Here is a 15,574-nt window from a genome sequence, read left to right as displayed (position 1 = left end):
CATGATGTTAAGGGCTGCCACTCTTATCTCACCTCATGAGTTCAGGTTTTTTTGTCCATGTGTGGACCAAGGCTTTACTGAAGTCAGCCGAGTGTCCCTGGTGGAACCCAAACTGAGTGTCAGTGAGCGGGTTTTTGTTGAGTAAGTGCTGTTGATGGCACTTCTCATCACTTTGCTGGTGATCGAGGGTAGAATGGTGGGGAAATAATTGACTGGGTTGGATTTTTTCCTGCTTTTTGGACAGAACATATCTGAGAAATTATCCATATTGCTGAGTAGATACCGGTGTTGTAGCTGTACTGCAATAACTTGGCCTTGGGCATGGCTAGTTCTGTAGAACAAGTCTTCAGTACTGTTGCTGGAATACTGTGAAGGCCCATAGCCTTTGCAATAACCAGTGCCTGAAAACATTTATTGATGTCACATGGAGTGAATCCACTGGCATTGACCTCTGGAGGTGGCCAGGATGAATCATCTACTTAACACTTCTGGCTGAAGATTGTAGCAAATGTATCAGCCTTGTGTTTTGCATTGATATGCTGGATTCTCCCATCATTGAGAATGAGGAAATTTGTGGACCTCAGTTATTGTCTATTTGAATAGCCATGTAATCCTTGGTATAACTTTAAATTTTAGATTTATTGTCACGTTTACCGAGGTACAGTGGATCTCCAGGTAGTTTCAACTTTCCATCATCATTCATGACTGGATGTAGCAGCAGTGCAGAGCTCAGCTCTGATCCGTTACTTGTAGGATCACTTGGCTCCATGTATCACATGCTGCTTCCGCTGTTTGGTATGCAAGTAGTCCATTGCTTCTCCGGTTGACACCTTGTTTTTAGGTACGCCTGCTGCTGCTTCGCAAGTCCTTCTGTACTCTTCGTTGATGGCCCACAGCACCTCATGGGTGCCCAGTTTGAGCTGTTCAAAATATCTTTCCGATTTAGCCACACAGCATGCTGGAGGATATCCCCGATGTGAAGACAGTATATTTGTCTCCACAAGGACTGTGCAGTGATCACTTCTGCTTACACTGTCATAGAGAGATGCATTTGCGACAAGTAGATTGGTGAGGATGAGGTCAAGTATGTTTTTCCCTTGTTAGTTCCCTCACAACCTGCCCCAGACCTAATCTAACAGCCATATCCTTTAGGACTCAGCCATCTCTCTTAGTAGAGGAGCTACTAAGCCATTCTGTGCCCTTGCCACCCTCAGTGCTTCCGTTAAGTGATTTCAACAAGTACTGATCTATCAGCTGAGGGGGAGGGGGGGCAGGTGTTACATGGTAACAGCAGGAGGTTTTCTGCCAATTCTTGGCCTAATGCTATGAGACTTCAAAGAGTGCAGAGTCGATGTTGAGAACTCTCAGGGAAACTCCCCCATGACTGTATCCACTGTGTTGTTACCTCAGGTGATTCTGTCCTGCCAGTGGGACAGGACATACCCAGGAATGGTGATGGTGGTGTCTGGGACATTGTCTGTAAGGTATGATTCTGTGAGTATGACTGTGTCAAGCTGTTGCTTGACTCCCGTGTTCTGAAGAAGTGTCATATTGGACTTGGAAAGTTAATTCTGTTTCTCACTCCAGAGAGACTGCCGGACTTGCTGAGTTTTCCAGCATTTTCCGCTGCTTGATTATTCTGGTGGACAGCTCTCCCAATAAAAGAACAAGGCTCCAGAGGGCTTTGCAGGGCTGCGTGTATCATATTGGTTCCGGTGCCTGGATCAATGTCGAGTGGTCCATCCAGTTTCATTCTTTTTGGGCTCTGTAGCAATTTAATGCAACTGAGTGGCTTGCTGTGCCATTTCTGAGGGCACAAGAATCCACCACATTGTTGTGGGTCTCGAGTCACATATAGGCCAGGCCAGTTAAGGATGGCAGTTTCCTTCACTTTGGTGAACCAGATGGGTTTTTACAATGAATCGACAAATACTTTGTGGTCGCCATGAGACTAACCTTTAACTTCAAATTTATTAATTGAATTTACCCAAACAGGCGCCAGAATGTGGCGACTAGGGCTTTTCACAGTAACTTCATTGCAGTGTTTTTAAAAAAAATTAGAGTCCCCAATTATTTCTTTTTCCAATTAAGGGGCAATTTAGCATGGCCAATCCACCTAGTCTGCACATCTTTGGGTTGTGGGTATGAAACCTACGCAGGCAGGGCGGGGGGAGAATGTGCAAACTCCACACGGACAATGACCCAGGGCTGGGATTCGAACCCGGGTCCTCAGTGCCGCAGTCCCAGTTCTAACCACTGTGCCATGTGCCGCCCCTACTTCATTGCAACAAGCCTACTTGTGACAATAAAGAGTATTATTATTATTATTATTAATTTCCACCAGCTGCCATGGTGGGATTTGAATGCTTGTTCCTGAAGAACTAGCCTAGGCTTCCAGATTACTAGTCCAGTGACATTCCCACTGCACCATGTCCTCTCCTCATAGTAAGTAAATGAGTTGCAAACAAATACCGTGATATCAGCATCTCTCAGTTATTGTTTATTTGAATAGCCATGTAATCCTTGGTATAACTTTAAATTTTAGATTTGTCATGTTTACCGAGGTACAGTGGAAAATATTGTTCTGCGTTCAATCCAGGCAGGTCGCTCCACACATGAAAAACATAGGACATGCGATAAATACACAATGTAAATATATAGACTTAGACATCGGGAGAAGCATACGGAATATGGTACTACAACTGTAGAAAAAATTCAACGAGAGATCAGTTCAGTCTATAAGAGGGCCATTCAAGAGTCTGGTAACAGCGGGTTGAAGCTGTTTTTGAATCTGTTGGTGCGTGTTCTCAGACTTTTGCATGGAGAATGATGACCATGCAGCAATAAATACAAACCTATAAAGGAGATCTGATGGGGTTGAGTTTCTATGCTTTGCAGCCTGGCATAAAGCAGAAGAAAAGGGGGATAAGATCTTTTACGTGGGGTTATCATCCCATTACATTTTGCTTGCACACCCAGAGTAGACTAGAATATAGACATAGTGCTTCAACCTCAATGGGCATGTACATGTAAAAATGCAGGAGGATTAGAAAGGTATTGATTTTGCAGCAGTAATGATGGTAAAGCTGTCAGCATTCAACGTCCATGACTCTATTGAAACTGACACCAACTCCTGGAGTCAGCACATGTGCAGAATAATGCAGAAATCCAGAAGTTGCTGTCAGCGCTTCTAGAGGGGATTGAAGATTCCACCCCCCTCTGCAAACAATTAGAATCATTGAAGTGGGGAGATCTTCCACTTTTAAGCTGTTAATCTCACTATAAAAACCTTTGACAAAGTTACATCTTCTTGAATTGGGTGTAACTGGATTTTTAATGACATATTGCAATTATTGCTAAACACTCTCGCTGACCCAAAAAGCTAATTTTATACTAGTGCAATGTCAAATGTCTTGATTATGATATAAAAATTACATATGTAAATAAATGTATTTTTTTTAAGTTTAGTAATGATATTTTAGTCTCTATCTTATTCCAATCATCATCATTCATTTGTCTATCTGAAATAAGTAAGTGAAAAGTGAAGGGATTCAGTGCTTTTAACTAACTTAATTGGTGTTTCCCTGTGAGAATAGTTTAATGTCATTAGCTGCTACCCTCCTTTCTGACAGAACTGGTGTTGACAACAGGAGGTCCCTTGACTTAGTGCCAGATTTATACTCTCATTGGGAAAAGGGAAAACCAGGCCTGTCATAGAGATCGCTAGACTTTGTGGAGAGCTTTCAACAAGGGCAGCGACGAGCACCACTGAATTGCCGCCAACCACAAAATCAAGTCCAATGTCATGCACCCCCACCTGCCCCTCCTCCCCACCCCTTTCCAGGTTCGGTATGGATTCCCATTCTAGGGTCTTCCTCCATCAGGAAGACAATGGAACTGTCCTAATGTCATAAAGCTGTGTTCACAAATAATTTCAGACCCATTCTGGTGGGAATAGAAAATCACAAATCCTGGTATTAAGGTCTGTACAATTTTTAATCATTGCCTCAACTTCTGGAAATTACTCTCAATCTCTGATGTTTTTGCAGAATGTTCCATTCCATTTTGGGTCTCTGTTGTCAATGCTGGGTGGCAGATAGTTACAGCAATTGTGCTATGCTTAGACAATATGTTGAACTGAAGGAATAATAATTTTGATATTACCACTGGAAATCTACCTTGTCACAATCACAAAGTCAGTATGAATTCTACCAGATTACTTGGCATTCCAATAATCTCTATCACATTAGTTTTTCAATTTTTGCCTTTACATCAGTCACCAAATGTTCAACTATAATCCAGAACTAATACATCAAAACATCCCTGGGTGCATTTTCCGTTGGCCTATTCTGTTCCCTTTCCCTGGTATAATTTGCATGTTGATAGGCATAGACAATTCCAATTGTGGTAATATTAAGAGCCAAGGACAGCAAGATAAGCCAAAATGAATACTCATAACTGTCAGTCTTAAGGTTGAATGTAACCAGGCCCTCTTTAATTGAATTTCTCATCAATACTGTGGATAAATTGTTCACTGTTGTATTCACTGCAAACAGGACCATTGCCAGAAATGTTGAAACACCTGAAAGAAAGAAATTCTCCCTCAGTATTTCAGATTGATATAATTAACAATACAAGGTTTATAAGTTGCTTCATCTTTTGTGCAATTTCAGATATAATGATCCATCTATTAACAATATTGACAATGAAACTCAGATTTTAATTGATCCGACCAACCTTTGAAAAGTTACATTTTAAAAACATATTTCCCTGTAATTTTTTTCGCTTTCCATTTTATTAGATTAGATTTTTCAAACAGCCAGTGCCATTGACTGGAAAATGTAAAACCCAAGTTTTGCCACCACTCTTGGCTGAAAAGACAGATTGTGGTCTGCAGTAAAGAATGGAAAATAGTCTTAATTTTATCAGATACAGTTTCAGAGCAGAGTCCAAGCACTTCACACAAAGATGAAAAATCAGGAAACAAATATTGCTGTTGTTGGTTAGTTAGCTGATTGGTTGAGTTCTCGGAATAAATTGCTCTCTCATTTTTTTGCTTCCCATTGCAATTTTATCAAAACACACTGGGAAAAGGAAATTTAAATCGAGGTACGAGGGAAGAAAATTCCTTCAAAATGGCATTATATTCACTTAACAATAATGTATTTGTATTTCAGCTGAACTACTTAATTCAGATTCCAGGATTAGAATGAAACGTGGGCAGCATGTAGCACAGTGGCTAGCACAGTTGCTTCACAGCTCCAGGGTCCCAAGTTCGATTTCCGACTTGGGTCCCTGTCTGTGCGGAATATAGAACATAGAACATAGAAAAATACAGCACAGAACAGGCCCTTCGGCCCACGATGTTGTGCAGAAACTTTGTCCGAGATTAATCATTGATTATCATTGAATTTAGTGCAGAAGGAGGCCATTCGGCCCATTGAGTCTGCACCGGCTCTTGGAAAGAGCACCCTACCCAAGGTCAACACCTCCACCCAACACTAAGGGCAATTTTGGACACTAAGGGCAATTTATCATGGCCAATCCACTCAACCTGCACATCCTTGGACCGTGGGAGGAAACCGGAGCACCCGGAGGAAACCCACGCACACACAGGGAGGACATGCAGACTCCGCACAGACAGCAACCCAAGCCGGAATCGAACTCGGGACCCCGGAGCTGTGAAGCAATTGTGCTATCCACAATGCTACCGTGCTGCCCTTAAAAACAAATTAATCTACACTATATCATTCTACCGTAATCCATATACCTATCCAATAGCTGCTTGAAGGTCCCTAATGTTTCCGACTCAACTACTTCCACACGCAGTGCATTCCATGCCCCCACTACTCTCTGGGTAAAGAACCTACCTCTGACATCCCCTCTATATCTTCCACCATTCATCTTAAATTTATGTCCCCTTGTAATGGTTTGTTCCACCCGGGGAAAAAGTCTCTGTCTACTCTATCTATTCCCCTGATCATCTTATAAACCTCTATCAAGTCGCCCCTCATCCTTCTCCGTTCTAATGAGAAAAGGCCTAGCACCCTCAGCCTTTCCTCGTAAGACCTACTCTCCATTCCAGGCAACATCCTGGTAAATTTCCTTTGCACCTTTTCCAAAGCTTCCACATCCTTCCTAAAATGAGGCGATCAGGACTGTACATAGTACTCCAAATGTGGCCTTACCAAGGTTTGCATCATCACCTCATGGCTCTTAAATTCAATGCCTCTGTTAATGAACGCTAGCACACCATAGGCCTTCTTCACAGCTCTATCCATTTGAGTGGCAACTTTCAAAGATGTATGAACATAGTCCCCAAGATCTCTCTGTTCTCCCCGTGTCTGCGTGGGTTTCCCTCAGGTGCTCCGGTTTCCTCCCACAGCCCAAAGATGTGCAGGTTAGGTGGATTGCCAATGATAAATTGCCCTTAGTGTCCAAAAAAGGTTAGCTGGGGTTACAGGGTTACGGGGATATGGTGGAGGTGTGGGCTTAAGTATGGTGCTGTTTCCAAGAGCCAGTGCAGACTCAATGGGCCGAATGGCTTCCTTCTGCATGTAAATTCTATGATAACTATGAAAGACTTTGACCTCATACATTGATCCTCCAGTCTTTTCCTCAGTTTCAAAGTAGGGCACGAAAGAGAGGTCAGTGCAACTGGAAAGTTGTTAGACAATCTTTTTTGTAATATCCTTATAGATCACTTATAACACAATGGTGCAACTTGGATTGAAGATCAGGTCTACCAACGGAGATATGAGTAGAGCTCTCATGGCCGCGGGTTCAACAAGTCCCACTCCAGAGACTTGCGCACAAAGTCGAGAATTTTCCGGTGATTCTTGGCAGCAGAATCTCCAAGTCCCACTGGCGAATCCCTATTGTGGGTTTCCCTGTGGTGGAGGTTGATGCAATGGGAAATCCCATCGACAGCAGAAGGGCCAGATGATCTCGCCACCAACCAATGGTGGGTCATTTTCCGCCGCCAGGGTGGTGAGGTTGGTGGAGGTTCTGCTCTCGGAAGCAACTCCATCCAAAGGTCTGCACAGTTGAGAAAGTAAACTTGTTTTGTTAACTTTGAACTGCATTGGGTTGCTTAATTGGAGTTAGTAGCAGGTATAGATAGTGAGTTCAAGTTTTTCCTTATGTTTAAGAACCATTTAACTGACCATTGTAAAGCTATTTTCTTTCATGTTAAAGTTTGTTTTAACGTAAAAGATGCCTATTAGACAGAATCATCACTCCTGGGATAAGGTGTCCTCTCCTCGCAGTTTTACAAATTTAAAAACAAACATCATTCAAATACTGTTTGAAATAAAAATCAGATTTCATTCAACGACCAATTCATTCATTCTTACTTACAACTTATGGAGCTACATGTGTAAATACTGACAGGCCCGCAGATGTTCTCGTATGGATTACTGATGGTATTGTAGAGGGTGACTACAGCACTTAGAAGCGTAAACAACAGCCCAAAAACGAGGAAGAGGATAACTAGGATGTGGATAACTCTTGCAGCACCTGCATTTTCAAAACATTCCAAAACTGAAAGTAAAAAGCACACAATAAGAGTCAGGATGTTGAGGTACAAAAGCCATGAAACAAATCCCCCCTTTTATGTAATTTTTAAGAAAATCTACACATTTACAATTAGCTTGAAGGTGTTGAAACATGGAAACATAGAAAATAGGAGCAGGCATAAGCCACTTAGCCCTTCAAGCCTGCTCTACCATTCACTTTGATCATGGCTGATCCTCCACCTGTACACCATACTCCCGTACCCTCTGCCCATACTGCTTGCCACCCTTAGCATCTCACAATCTATTTCCTTCTTAAAAAGTGTTTTTACTGGGTTAGATTTCACAATTCATAAGTTACACATTACAAAACCGCGCCAAAAAAAAGGAAAACAAAAAACACCCATATTTACAGGCAATTGTTTTCCCTGCTGTTGCAGCCTTCGCCCCCCCCCCCGCCCCCCCTTAGTCGGCATACATCTGTTATGCTCTCCACTGTGGCCAGAATACGTATTGCAAGTATCTATTTACAGTTTATGATGCGGAGATGCCGGCGTTGGACTGGGCTGAGCACAGTAAGAAGTTTTACAACACCAGGTTAAAGTCCAACAGGTTTGTTTCGATGTCACTAGCTTTCGGAGCACTGCTCCTCCCTCAGGTAGTTTGGGCTTCACCTTGCTTCGGACTAGTCCCCTGCGGCTTTGTCTCTTGTCCCTCTCATTTTCTTTGCGTGCCTTCACCCCCTCCTCCCCCCCTTCCTTTTTCTCTTTGAGCCGTGGCTCATTTGTGTCTCCCCTCCAACCCTCCCCCCCTTACTGGTTGCTGGCTACAAACAGATCCCGTAGCAGATTGGTAAGTCTGTCCCACCCAGTTCTTTCTTATCCGCAGTTGTTTCTTCTCCCTCAGGTTCTCCCTCCTGGAGGAAGACTATTTTTCTGGCTTTTCAGATGGGCGAAGACTCTGGATCTTTTCACCAGGCCATTATGGGGGGAGTTTCTGTTCCCCCCGGGTTAACCATATATGCCTTGTGGATGCGCCACTGCACTCCAGGGTTTCCCTTTGATTGGGGGCCATCCAAGATGCTGCAAGTATTGCGTATATCATGTGGATGGGCCTCAGCACTTTGGGGTTTCCCTTTGTTTTGGGACACTACAAAATGGCTATTTTCAGTGCCCTTGTTTCCGTTGTCACTGTGTGTGAGCTGTAGTAGTCAGCCTTCTACCCCTGCACCCTCACACCTTGACTACCCCCCCTGCGCCTGTCCACACACCCCTCCCACCAGTGGGCTTTCCCCCCCACAGCTGTCCCACCTCTATTTTCACCCCTCATTTTCTCCCATCTAATGTTTTCTGCCCTCCCCCCTCATTCTCCCCACCACCACTGCCGGGCACTCTCTCCCCATCGGAAGTTGTGCCGCGGCGTTCCCCTCGCTCGTACTTCCTTGTGCTAGCTCATCCACTAATGTGGTGGCCCCTCCCCCCCCATCGGGATCGATCCATACCGTCCTTCAATCGTTGCGTTTCTCTTCCCTCTCTTCCACTCCTCACCCCCTTCTGCATCCCACTGCTCTCACCCCCTCCTTTCTGAGACTCATTGTCAGATCGAACTTGAGGCAAATAAGCCCCATGTCTCTTTTTTTTAACCGATGAAACTAGAGTTCTGGTTCACTGCTGGTGTCATGGCCTTCCCAGCCTGTGCTTGTGCTTCAGCTGGTGCGATGAAGTAGTACTCCCTACCCTGGAAAGTCACCTAGAATTTGCGGGCTACAGCACCTCGAACCATACATTGTTCTTGTAAAGGGCTGCTTTGCCTGGTCTGCCCCAATGTCCAGGTACACAAGGATTCCCAATGTCCAGGTACACACTGATCGAGTGTCCCTCCCACTTACAGGACCGTATGTGTCTTACCCAGTTCAGGATCTTTTCCCAGTCTTGTTACCGGTGCAGTTTTGCGATGATGGCTCGCGATTGCTCTCTGAACTTGGGCCGGTGTGACCTGTGGGCTGCGCCTACTTCTGGGGGCTTGGCAAAGCTTTTCCCTGCAACAAGTCCGTCCAGCATCTTTGCCAAGTACTCCATAGGGTTCCTGCCCTTGGTATCCTCCGGTAGGCCCACAATGCAAAGGTTTTGGCGGCACAACCGATTCTCCTGGTCCTTTACCTTCTCTCTTCGAGTCCCTTGCGCCGCCACCAATCTTGCCATCTCCAGTGAGGCTATCCTGTCGCTCTGCTTGGGCGCTGCTTTCTCCAGCTCTTTGGTCGTCGCCTCCTGTGTCTCCAGGTGCCACTCCGCTACTGCCACTTTCACTGCCGCCATCATTTTGAGTTTAATGGTGTCTTTGAGCATTTGGAGCTCCTGTGTTAGGATGTCCCTCCATTCATTTATCGGGGGAGGGGGATAACCCGTCATGTATTCTGGTAGCCCATCCCATTCGGCTGTGGATGGATGCTTGTCGACCCGATTGTTCACCACCTCTGACTGAAGAGGTTTCTCCTCATCTCAGTCCTAAATGGCCTACCCCCTCTTCTAGGCCCCTCAGTCAGAAGAAAAAAATATCCCTGCATCCTGTCTTCCCAACCCTACCAGAACTTTATACGTTTCAATCAAATCCCCTCCCGTTCATCTGAATTCCAGTTAATATAGTTCCAGGTGGCCCAATCTACACTCTTATGACAATCCCGCCATCCCAGGAATCAGGGGTGAAATTCTCCCCCAACGGCACGATGTCCGCCGACTGGCGCCACAAACGGCGCCAATCAGACGGGCATCGCGCCGGCCCAAAGGTGCGGAATGCTCCGCATCTTTGGGGGACGAGCCCCAACATTGAGGGGCTAGGCTGGCGCCGGAGGGATTTCCGCCCCGCCAGCTGGCGAAAATGGTGTTTGTTGCCCCGCCAGCTGGTGGAAATGGCGTTTGTTGCCCCGCCAGCTGGCGCGGAAATGCGGCGCATGCGCAGGAGCGTCAGCGGGCGCCGACAGTTTCCCTCGCATGCGCAGTGGGGAGAGTCTCTTCCGCCTCCGCCATGGTGGAGGCCGTGGCGGAGGCGGAATGGAAAGATTGGCCCCATGGCACAGGCCCGCCCGCGGATCGGTGGGCCCCGATCGCGGGCCAGGCCACCGTGGGGGCACCCCCGGGGTCAGATCGCCCCGCGCCCCCCCAGGACCCTGGAGCCCGCCCACGCCACCTGGTCCCGCCGGTAAATACCAGCTGTGATTTACGCCGGCGGGACAGGCAATTTCTGGGCGGGACTTCGGCCCATCCGGGCCAGAGAATTGAGCGGGGGGTCCCGCCAACCGGCGCGGCCCGATTCCCGCCCCCGCCCAATCTCCGGTACCGGAGACTTCGGCGGGGGCGGGATTCACGGCGGCCAACGGCCATTCTCCGGCCCGGCGGGGGGTCGGAGAATGACGCCCCAGAATGGTGAATCTTTGCTGCACTCCCTCTATGGTAAGAATATCCTTTCTTAGCTAAGCAGACCAAAGCTGCACACAGGTATGGCCTCATCAAAACCCTGTAAATTTGCAGTAAGACATCCTTCCTCTGATACTCAAGTCCTCTTGCAATGAAGGCCAACATTCCATTTTCCTTCCTAACTTCTTGTTGAATCTGCTTGCTTGCTTTTAGTGAATGGTATACAAGGACAACCAGGTCCCTTTGCACATTAACATTGTAACAAAGGAAGGATTGGTAACCGCCAGTCAGTATGTATTACAAATTATGATGGTTTATTTACAAATGATATTTATAAAAGTCTTTTGCAATGTTATCATGACTGGCTCTAGGACCTATTGTGGCTGCAAAAGATATGCACCACGATACATACTTATGGGAAGTGGCTTCCCTCACATCGAAAGCACTCTGTGTTACTTCTAGGTTGCTTAAATCTTTGGTATTAGTGATTCTTCCCACTTCTGTACTCACTTCATTGCCTGAACCTGATCCCACGCCGTCGCTTCTGGCACCATTTCCACTCATGGTTTCCTACCGTAACTGGTGGACTTCAAATTTTTGTTCGCCTTGTAATTCTTGGGCACCCTTTTCAGCTTTTTCAATTGCTGTCACCATTTCCAACGCCTTCTTGAAAGTCAAATTGGACTCAGCCAACAGTTTATTTTGTATAGCTACGCTATTCACGCCTCATACTGGTCGATCTCTTAACATATCATTTAAAGCTGATCCACAGTACTCTGTAATCTGCTTTAGTCTGGCCAACAATGCTGTGATGGTCCAGCTTCTGGCCCTTTCTGTTGAGTTAAACCTGTATCTTTGCAGTGTCATCAAGCCTTTTGGGTGATAATGCCCCTTTGGTAGTTCCGCGAGCTCTGCAAATGACTTAGTATCAGGAACCCCGGAGATGTTAAACTATGAATCAAATTATAAGTCTGCTTCCTGCTCATGGTAAGTGAAATTACTTTCTTTCTAAACTCCCCTTCTATTCCATTAGCCCTTAAAAACACTGCAGCTGTTCGATATATTAAACACAATTCTCAGTAGTTGGTTCCCCAGGCTTTAAATGATCTGATTCACTTTGCAGTTTTTAACAACGCTCTGTTCGAATTCCGTGCTGCAATTAAGTTTACCTCAATGCCAACGTGGTAAAGGAAAGATTGGCGACCACCAGTCAGTATGTATAAGGAATTACAATGATTTATTTTTGAACAGTATTTACACAGATTCCTTCACCATGTTATCCCAAGTAGCTCGATGATCTTCTCTGGTTGCAAAAGCCCGTACTCTGCACCAAGGTTCACACGCTCAATACCTGTCAGGTGATGGGGTTACATAACCCTCCGAAAAGGAGCCAGCTACCAAAAACATTTTCCAATCTATCACCATTTAGATAATATTTACCCTTTCTGTTTCTCCATTCAAAGTGGATAAGTTCACATATATCCTATATATGTGATATATGTAGGGGCTCTGTATATATAGGGGCTGGTTTAGCACAGGGCTAAAGAGCTGGCTTTTAAAACAGATCAAGGCAGGCCAGCAGCCCGGGTTCAATTCCCATACCAGCCTCCCTGAACAGGCACCGGAATGTGGCGACTAGGGGCTTTTCACAGTAACTTCATTTGAAGCCTACTTGTGACAATAAGCGATTTTCATTTCATATCCACTCTATACGGCATCTGCCATGCATTTGTCCACTCACTCAACTTGTCTAAATACTCAGTCAACTTGTCTGAAGAACAAGTACAAAAAAATGTTCAGCTTCTAATAATCTTTACTGGAATAATGCAACTGCTACCTTGAGATAACTATTCTTTTGTGCATTTGGTTTATTTGGTCTGCTGTTAAAAGGGTCTTATTTAACAATATAAATCAAACCAATTCCGTCTATCTCGGATTTTGAAACAGCCGTGCGATGCATATTCCTGCTCCAATATTGGCTAAATAACTAAACCAAAACTACTTTATTGGAACTATAATTAATTCTTTACAACCAGTTATAAAACAGAAAACTTGATGACTAAAAGAAAATCTTAAATCCAATTCAATTGAATTAGACGTTGGGGGTGCGGTTTTTTTTAAGATGACTTGTCCAGTAAATCATTAAAAAACGAGAAACAAAAAGCTACAAGCAACATGTTTATTCCATCGTTGTTCTATGAAATCAAGGATTGGTGGCCAGTTGATTCAATGCATAGCTGTAAAATATGTTATTGAGGATAATATAACCCACGTTGAAGCAAGGGGATCCTATTGATGCTTTCTCAAGGAGAATTCAATTGTTATCAGACAATCATGTGTTGCAGAAAATAGTGTCAGAAAGACTTGTACTTTCACATAGAGATAAAGTAGGTTCTTGGGTAAATCTGAAGTACAATGTGGGTTTTCTTACCAAAGTATGAAATACTGGTGGGTGGAATCTTTCTCATTTTCCAAAATTAGAATCATCCATATTCAGGGTGGTCTCCCAGCAGATTTCCACCTCCAAGTTAGAGTCAGCTGTTTCCAGGGTGAAAAATCCCAGGCCATTGCAACAGCAGAGGAGATGTCAGGACATTTAAAGGAGCAGAAGTGCACCAAAGGCATCAATTGAGACCAAGGCCCAGTAAAAAGTCCACAGAGAGAAGGAGGAAGCCCCTAGTACACCGTTTCCCTGGATTTATGCACATTAGAGCCATTATCTTTGCTATATCAGGCCCATCACCACTTCTGACCCGACGAACCTGGTAAGTGGTAGTAACTGGATGGGCAGCAGGAAAATGGAACAGAAGACAGGACTTCACCCCCTTGTTGGCGTTTACTGTGGCTAAGGAATGGCCAGCAGCAGTTTTGGCAGTGGGAGAGGAATTAATATTAATGTGGGGGCGCAGTGTCGTGGCCTCACCATCCCATTTTCTGGCCGCCATTATGGTCGACACAAATTCAGCACAATTTGTTCTGCAAGTGCAGAGGGAACAGATTATGTCACTGCCTATGCACAGAAAATAAATCTTATTGCATATTAATGTCACCATTTATTAAAAAGGGCAAACAGATCAAAATGTTAAGCAGTTCATTGTAGACTAAACTTGACTATTTCAAAATGGTCCAGATGAAATGAAAATCGCTTATTGTCACAAGTAGGCTTCAAATGAAGTTACTGTGAAAAGCCTCTATTCGCCACATTCCGGCGCCTGTTGGGGGAGGCTGGTACGGGAATTGAACCGTGCTGCTGGCCTGTCTTGGTCTGCTTTAAAAGCCAGCTATTTAGCCCTGTGCTAAACCAGCCCCTGATCATGTTATCATAGATTTGTAACATACTTCCACTATCAGGGATAAATATTTTGAAGAAATTAATTTGCAGTTTCATGGGGAAAGACCAGGGAATGGAGCCTTTCAAAGAGATAGCAGAGACATGATGGGCCAAATGGCTTCATGCTGTGCTATATGATTCTATGATCCTGAAAGTTTAAATTCTCTTGTAAATCCTTACACGGTGTTGTATTAAAAAGAAAAGCAGCAATTACCTTTGATGGTCTCATCACCTATGAGGATTGGACAACCAGATTTTTCACGCAAACCATCAAATAACCCATACTTAAGGTTCATTTCTCCAACTGCATCGCCACTTTTATTCTCGCAATTTACCACAGTGTCGATCCAAGAATCCGTTGCTAATATTGCGGATATTAACATGCACGTTCCCAGACTGACTGAAAATCCTGCCATAAACATTATTTTTTTCCTTCGAGCCGGCATTTCCTTGAGTTACTATTGTCTCAGCTGCGTACAAAATAATTTTCAAACAAAACGCGTTTAAATTCAAATGTTTGCTCTCACAAATTTTAGTTAAAAAGAACAAGTGTCCTCCGTTTATGTCTGCAGTCCAACTCAGCAGTCAGGCTTGCTGTTTGAATTTTGCACTTTTCCGGAAGTGGGAGAAAAATACTGGACCTTGTATTGAGAACAACAGCAATAAAGTGCTGCAATGATTGGACTTTGCCCAGAAGCAAATGGTTGCCATAGTTTTACTTATTAACAGTGAAATACAGAAGAGAGATGTTTGATATCTCCTCTCATCTTTTAATGCTATGCATACTTTTTAAATCAGAACTACTGCACTGAAAAAAAATCAGTTAGATCTTGAGCTTTTCATACTTTTCCTGCTCACATAATTGGTTTATTTCCGATTAACTAATATAAAGTCGCTGAAACTTACAAGAAAAACATGGGTGGGATTCTTCTTTTCTGAGACTAAAGGCTAGATTTCGAGGCTATGTCCGGAGGAAGTGTCTAGTTCTCCAATGCCAAATCGGTGAGGCCCCTGCACCCATCCTCCGATCGATGAGGGGCTAGCAGCCCCGCCACGTAAAACACACGGCCTTCACGTAATAAACAGCCGGAGAAATGCCGGATCTGTGGCCGCACATGCGGACGACAACAACCTGCAGCGGTCACGCCATACAAACATGGCTCTGGCCGTGCACGGACCCGACCTGCCAGATAGTGTCCCCCTGGACACCCCCTCGCCACCCCCGGGGCACCCCCCCACTAGTCCCCCCAGTCCTCACCAAACCCCCCCCCCCGGTCAGTGGCGCGTCTCCTCCCCGACTGCGGCGACTCTGGACACAG

At 44.9% G+C, this 15,574-nt stretch overlaps 1 protein-coding gene across 1 annotated transcript; it reads right to left on the bottom strand.

The window, feature by feature from the left end:
- Positions 1–2,477: 2,477 nt before the first annotated feature.
- Positions 2,478–14,864, bottom strand: clrn3 (clarin 3). The gene is made up of 3 exons (XM_072479201.1): positions 14,470–14,864; positions 7,360–7,542; positions 2,478–4,582 (listed from the first exon to the last, which is right to left on the bottom strand). The coding sequence occupies exons 1-3, from the start codon at positions 14,699–14,701 to the stop codon at positions 4,305–4,307; spliced, it is 693 nt and encodes a 230-aa protein (XP_072335302.1). The 5' UTR covers positions 14,702–14,864; the 3' UTR covers positions 2,478–4,304.
- Between the last annotated feature and the right edge of the window lie 710 nt (positions 14,865–15,574).

This window comes from Scyliorhinus torazame, chromosome 16 (genome assembly GCF_047496885.1).
Source record: "Scyliorhinus torazame isolate Kashiwa2021f chromosome 16, sScyTor2.1, whole genome shotgun sequence".
Classification (NCBI taxonomy): domain Eukaryota; kingdom Metazoa; phylum Chordata; class Chondrichthyes; order Carcharhiniformes; family Scyliorhinidae; genus Scyliorhinus; species Scyliorhinus torazame.
The sequence above is the reverse complement of the archived record's forward strand: the minus strand, read 5'-3'. Positions and strand labels throughout refer to the sequence as shown.

What these genes read in the sequence shown, in the direction of transcription:
- clrn3 (XM_072479201.1), bottom strand. Translation starts at nt 14,701, where the DNA reads ATGCCGGCTCGAAGGAAAAAAATAATGTTTATGGCAGGATTTTCAGTC. An exon ending in AGGTGATGAGACCATCAAAG is followed by an intron (nt 7,543 to 14,469) that starts GTAATTGCTGCT and finishes TTTTACTTTCAG; the next exon opens with TTTTGGAATGTTTTGAAAAT. An exon ending in CACATGTAGCTCCATAAGTT is followed by an intron (nt 4,583 to 7,359) that starts GTAAGTAAGAAT and finishes TCTTTCTTTCAG; the next exon opens with GTGTTTCAACATTTCTGGCA.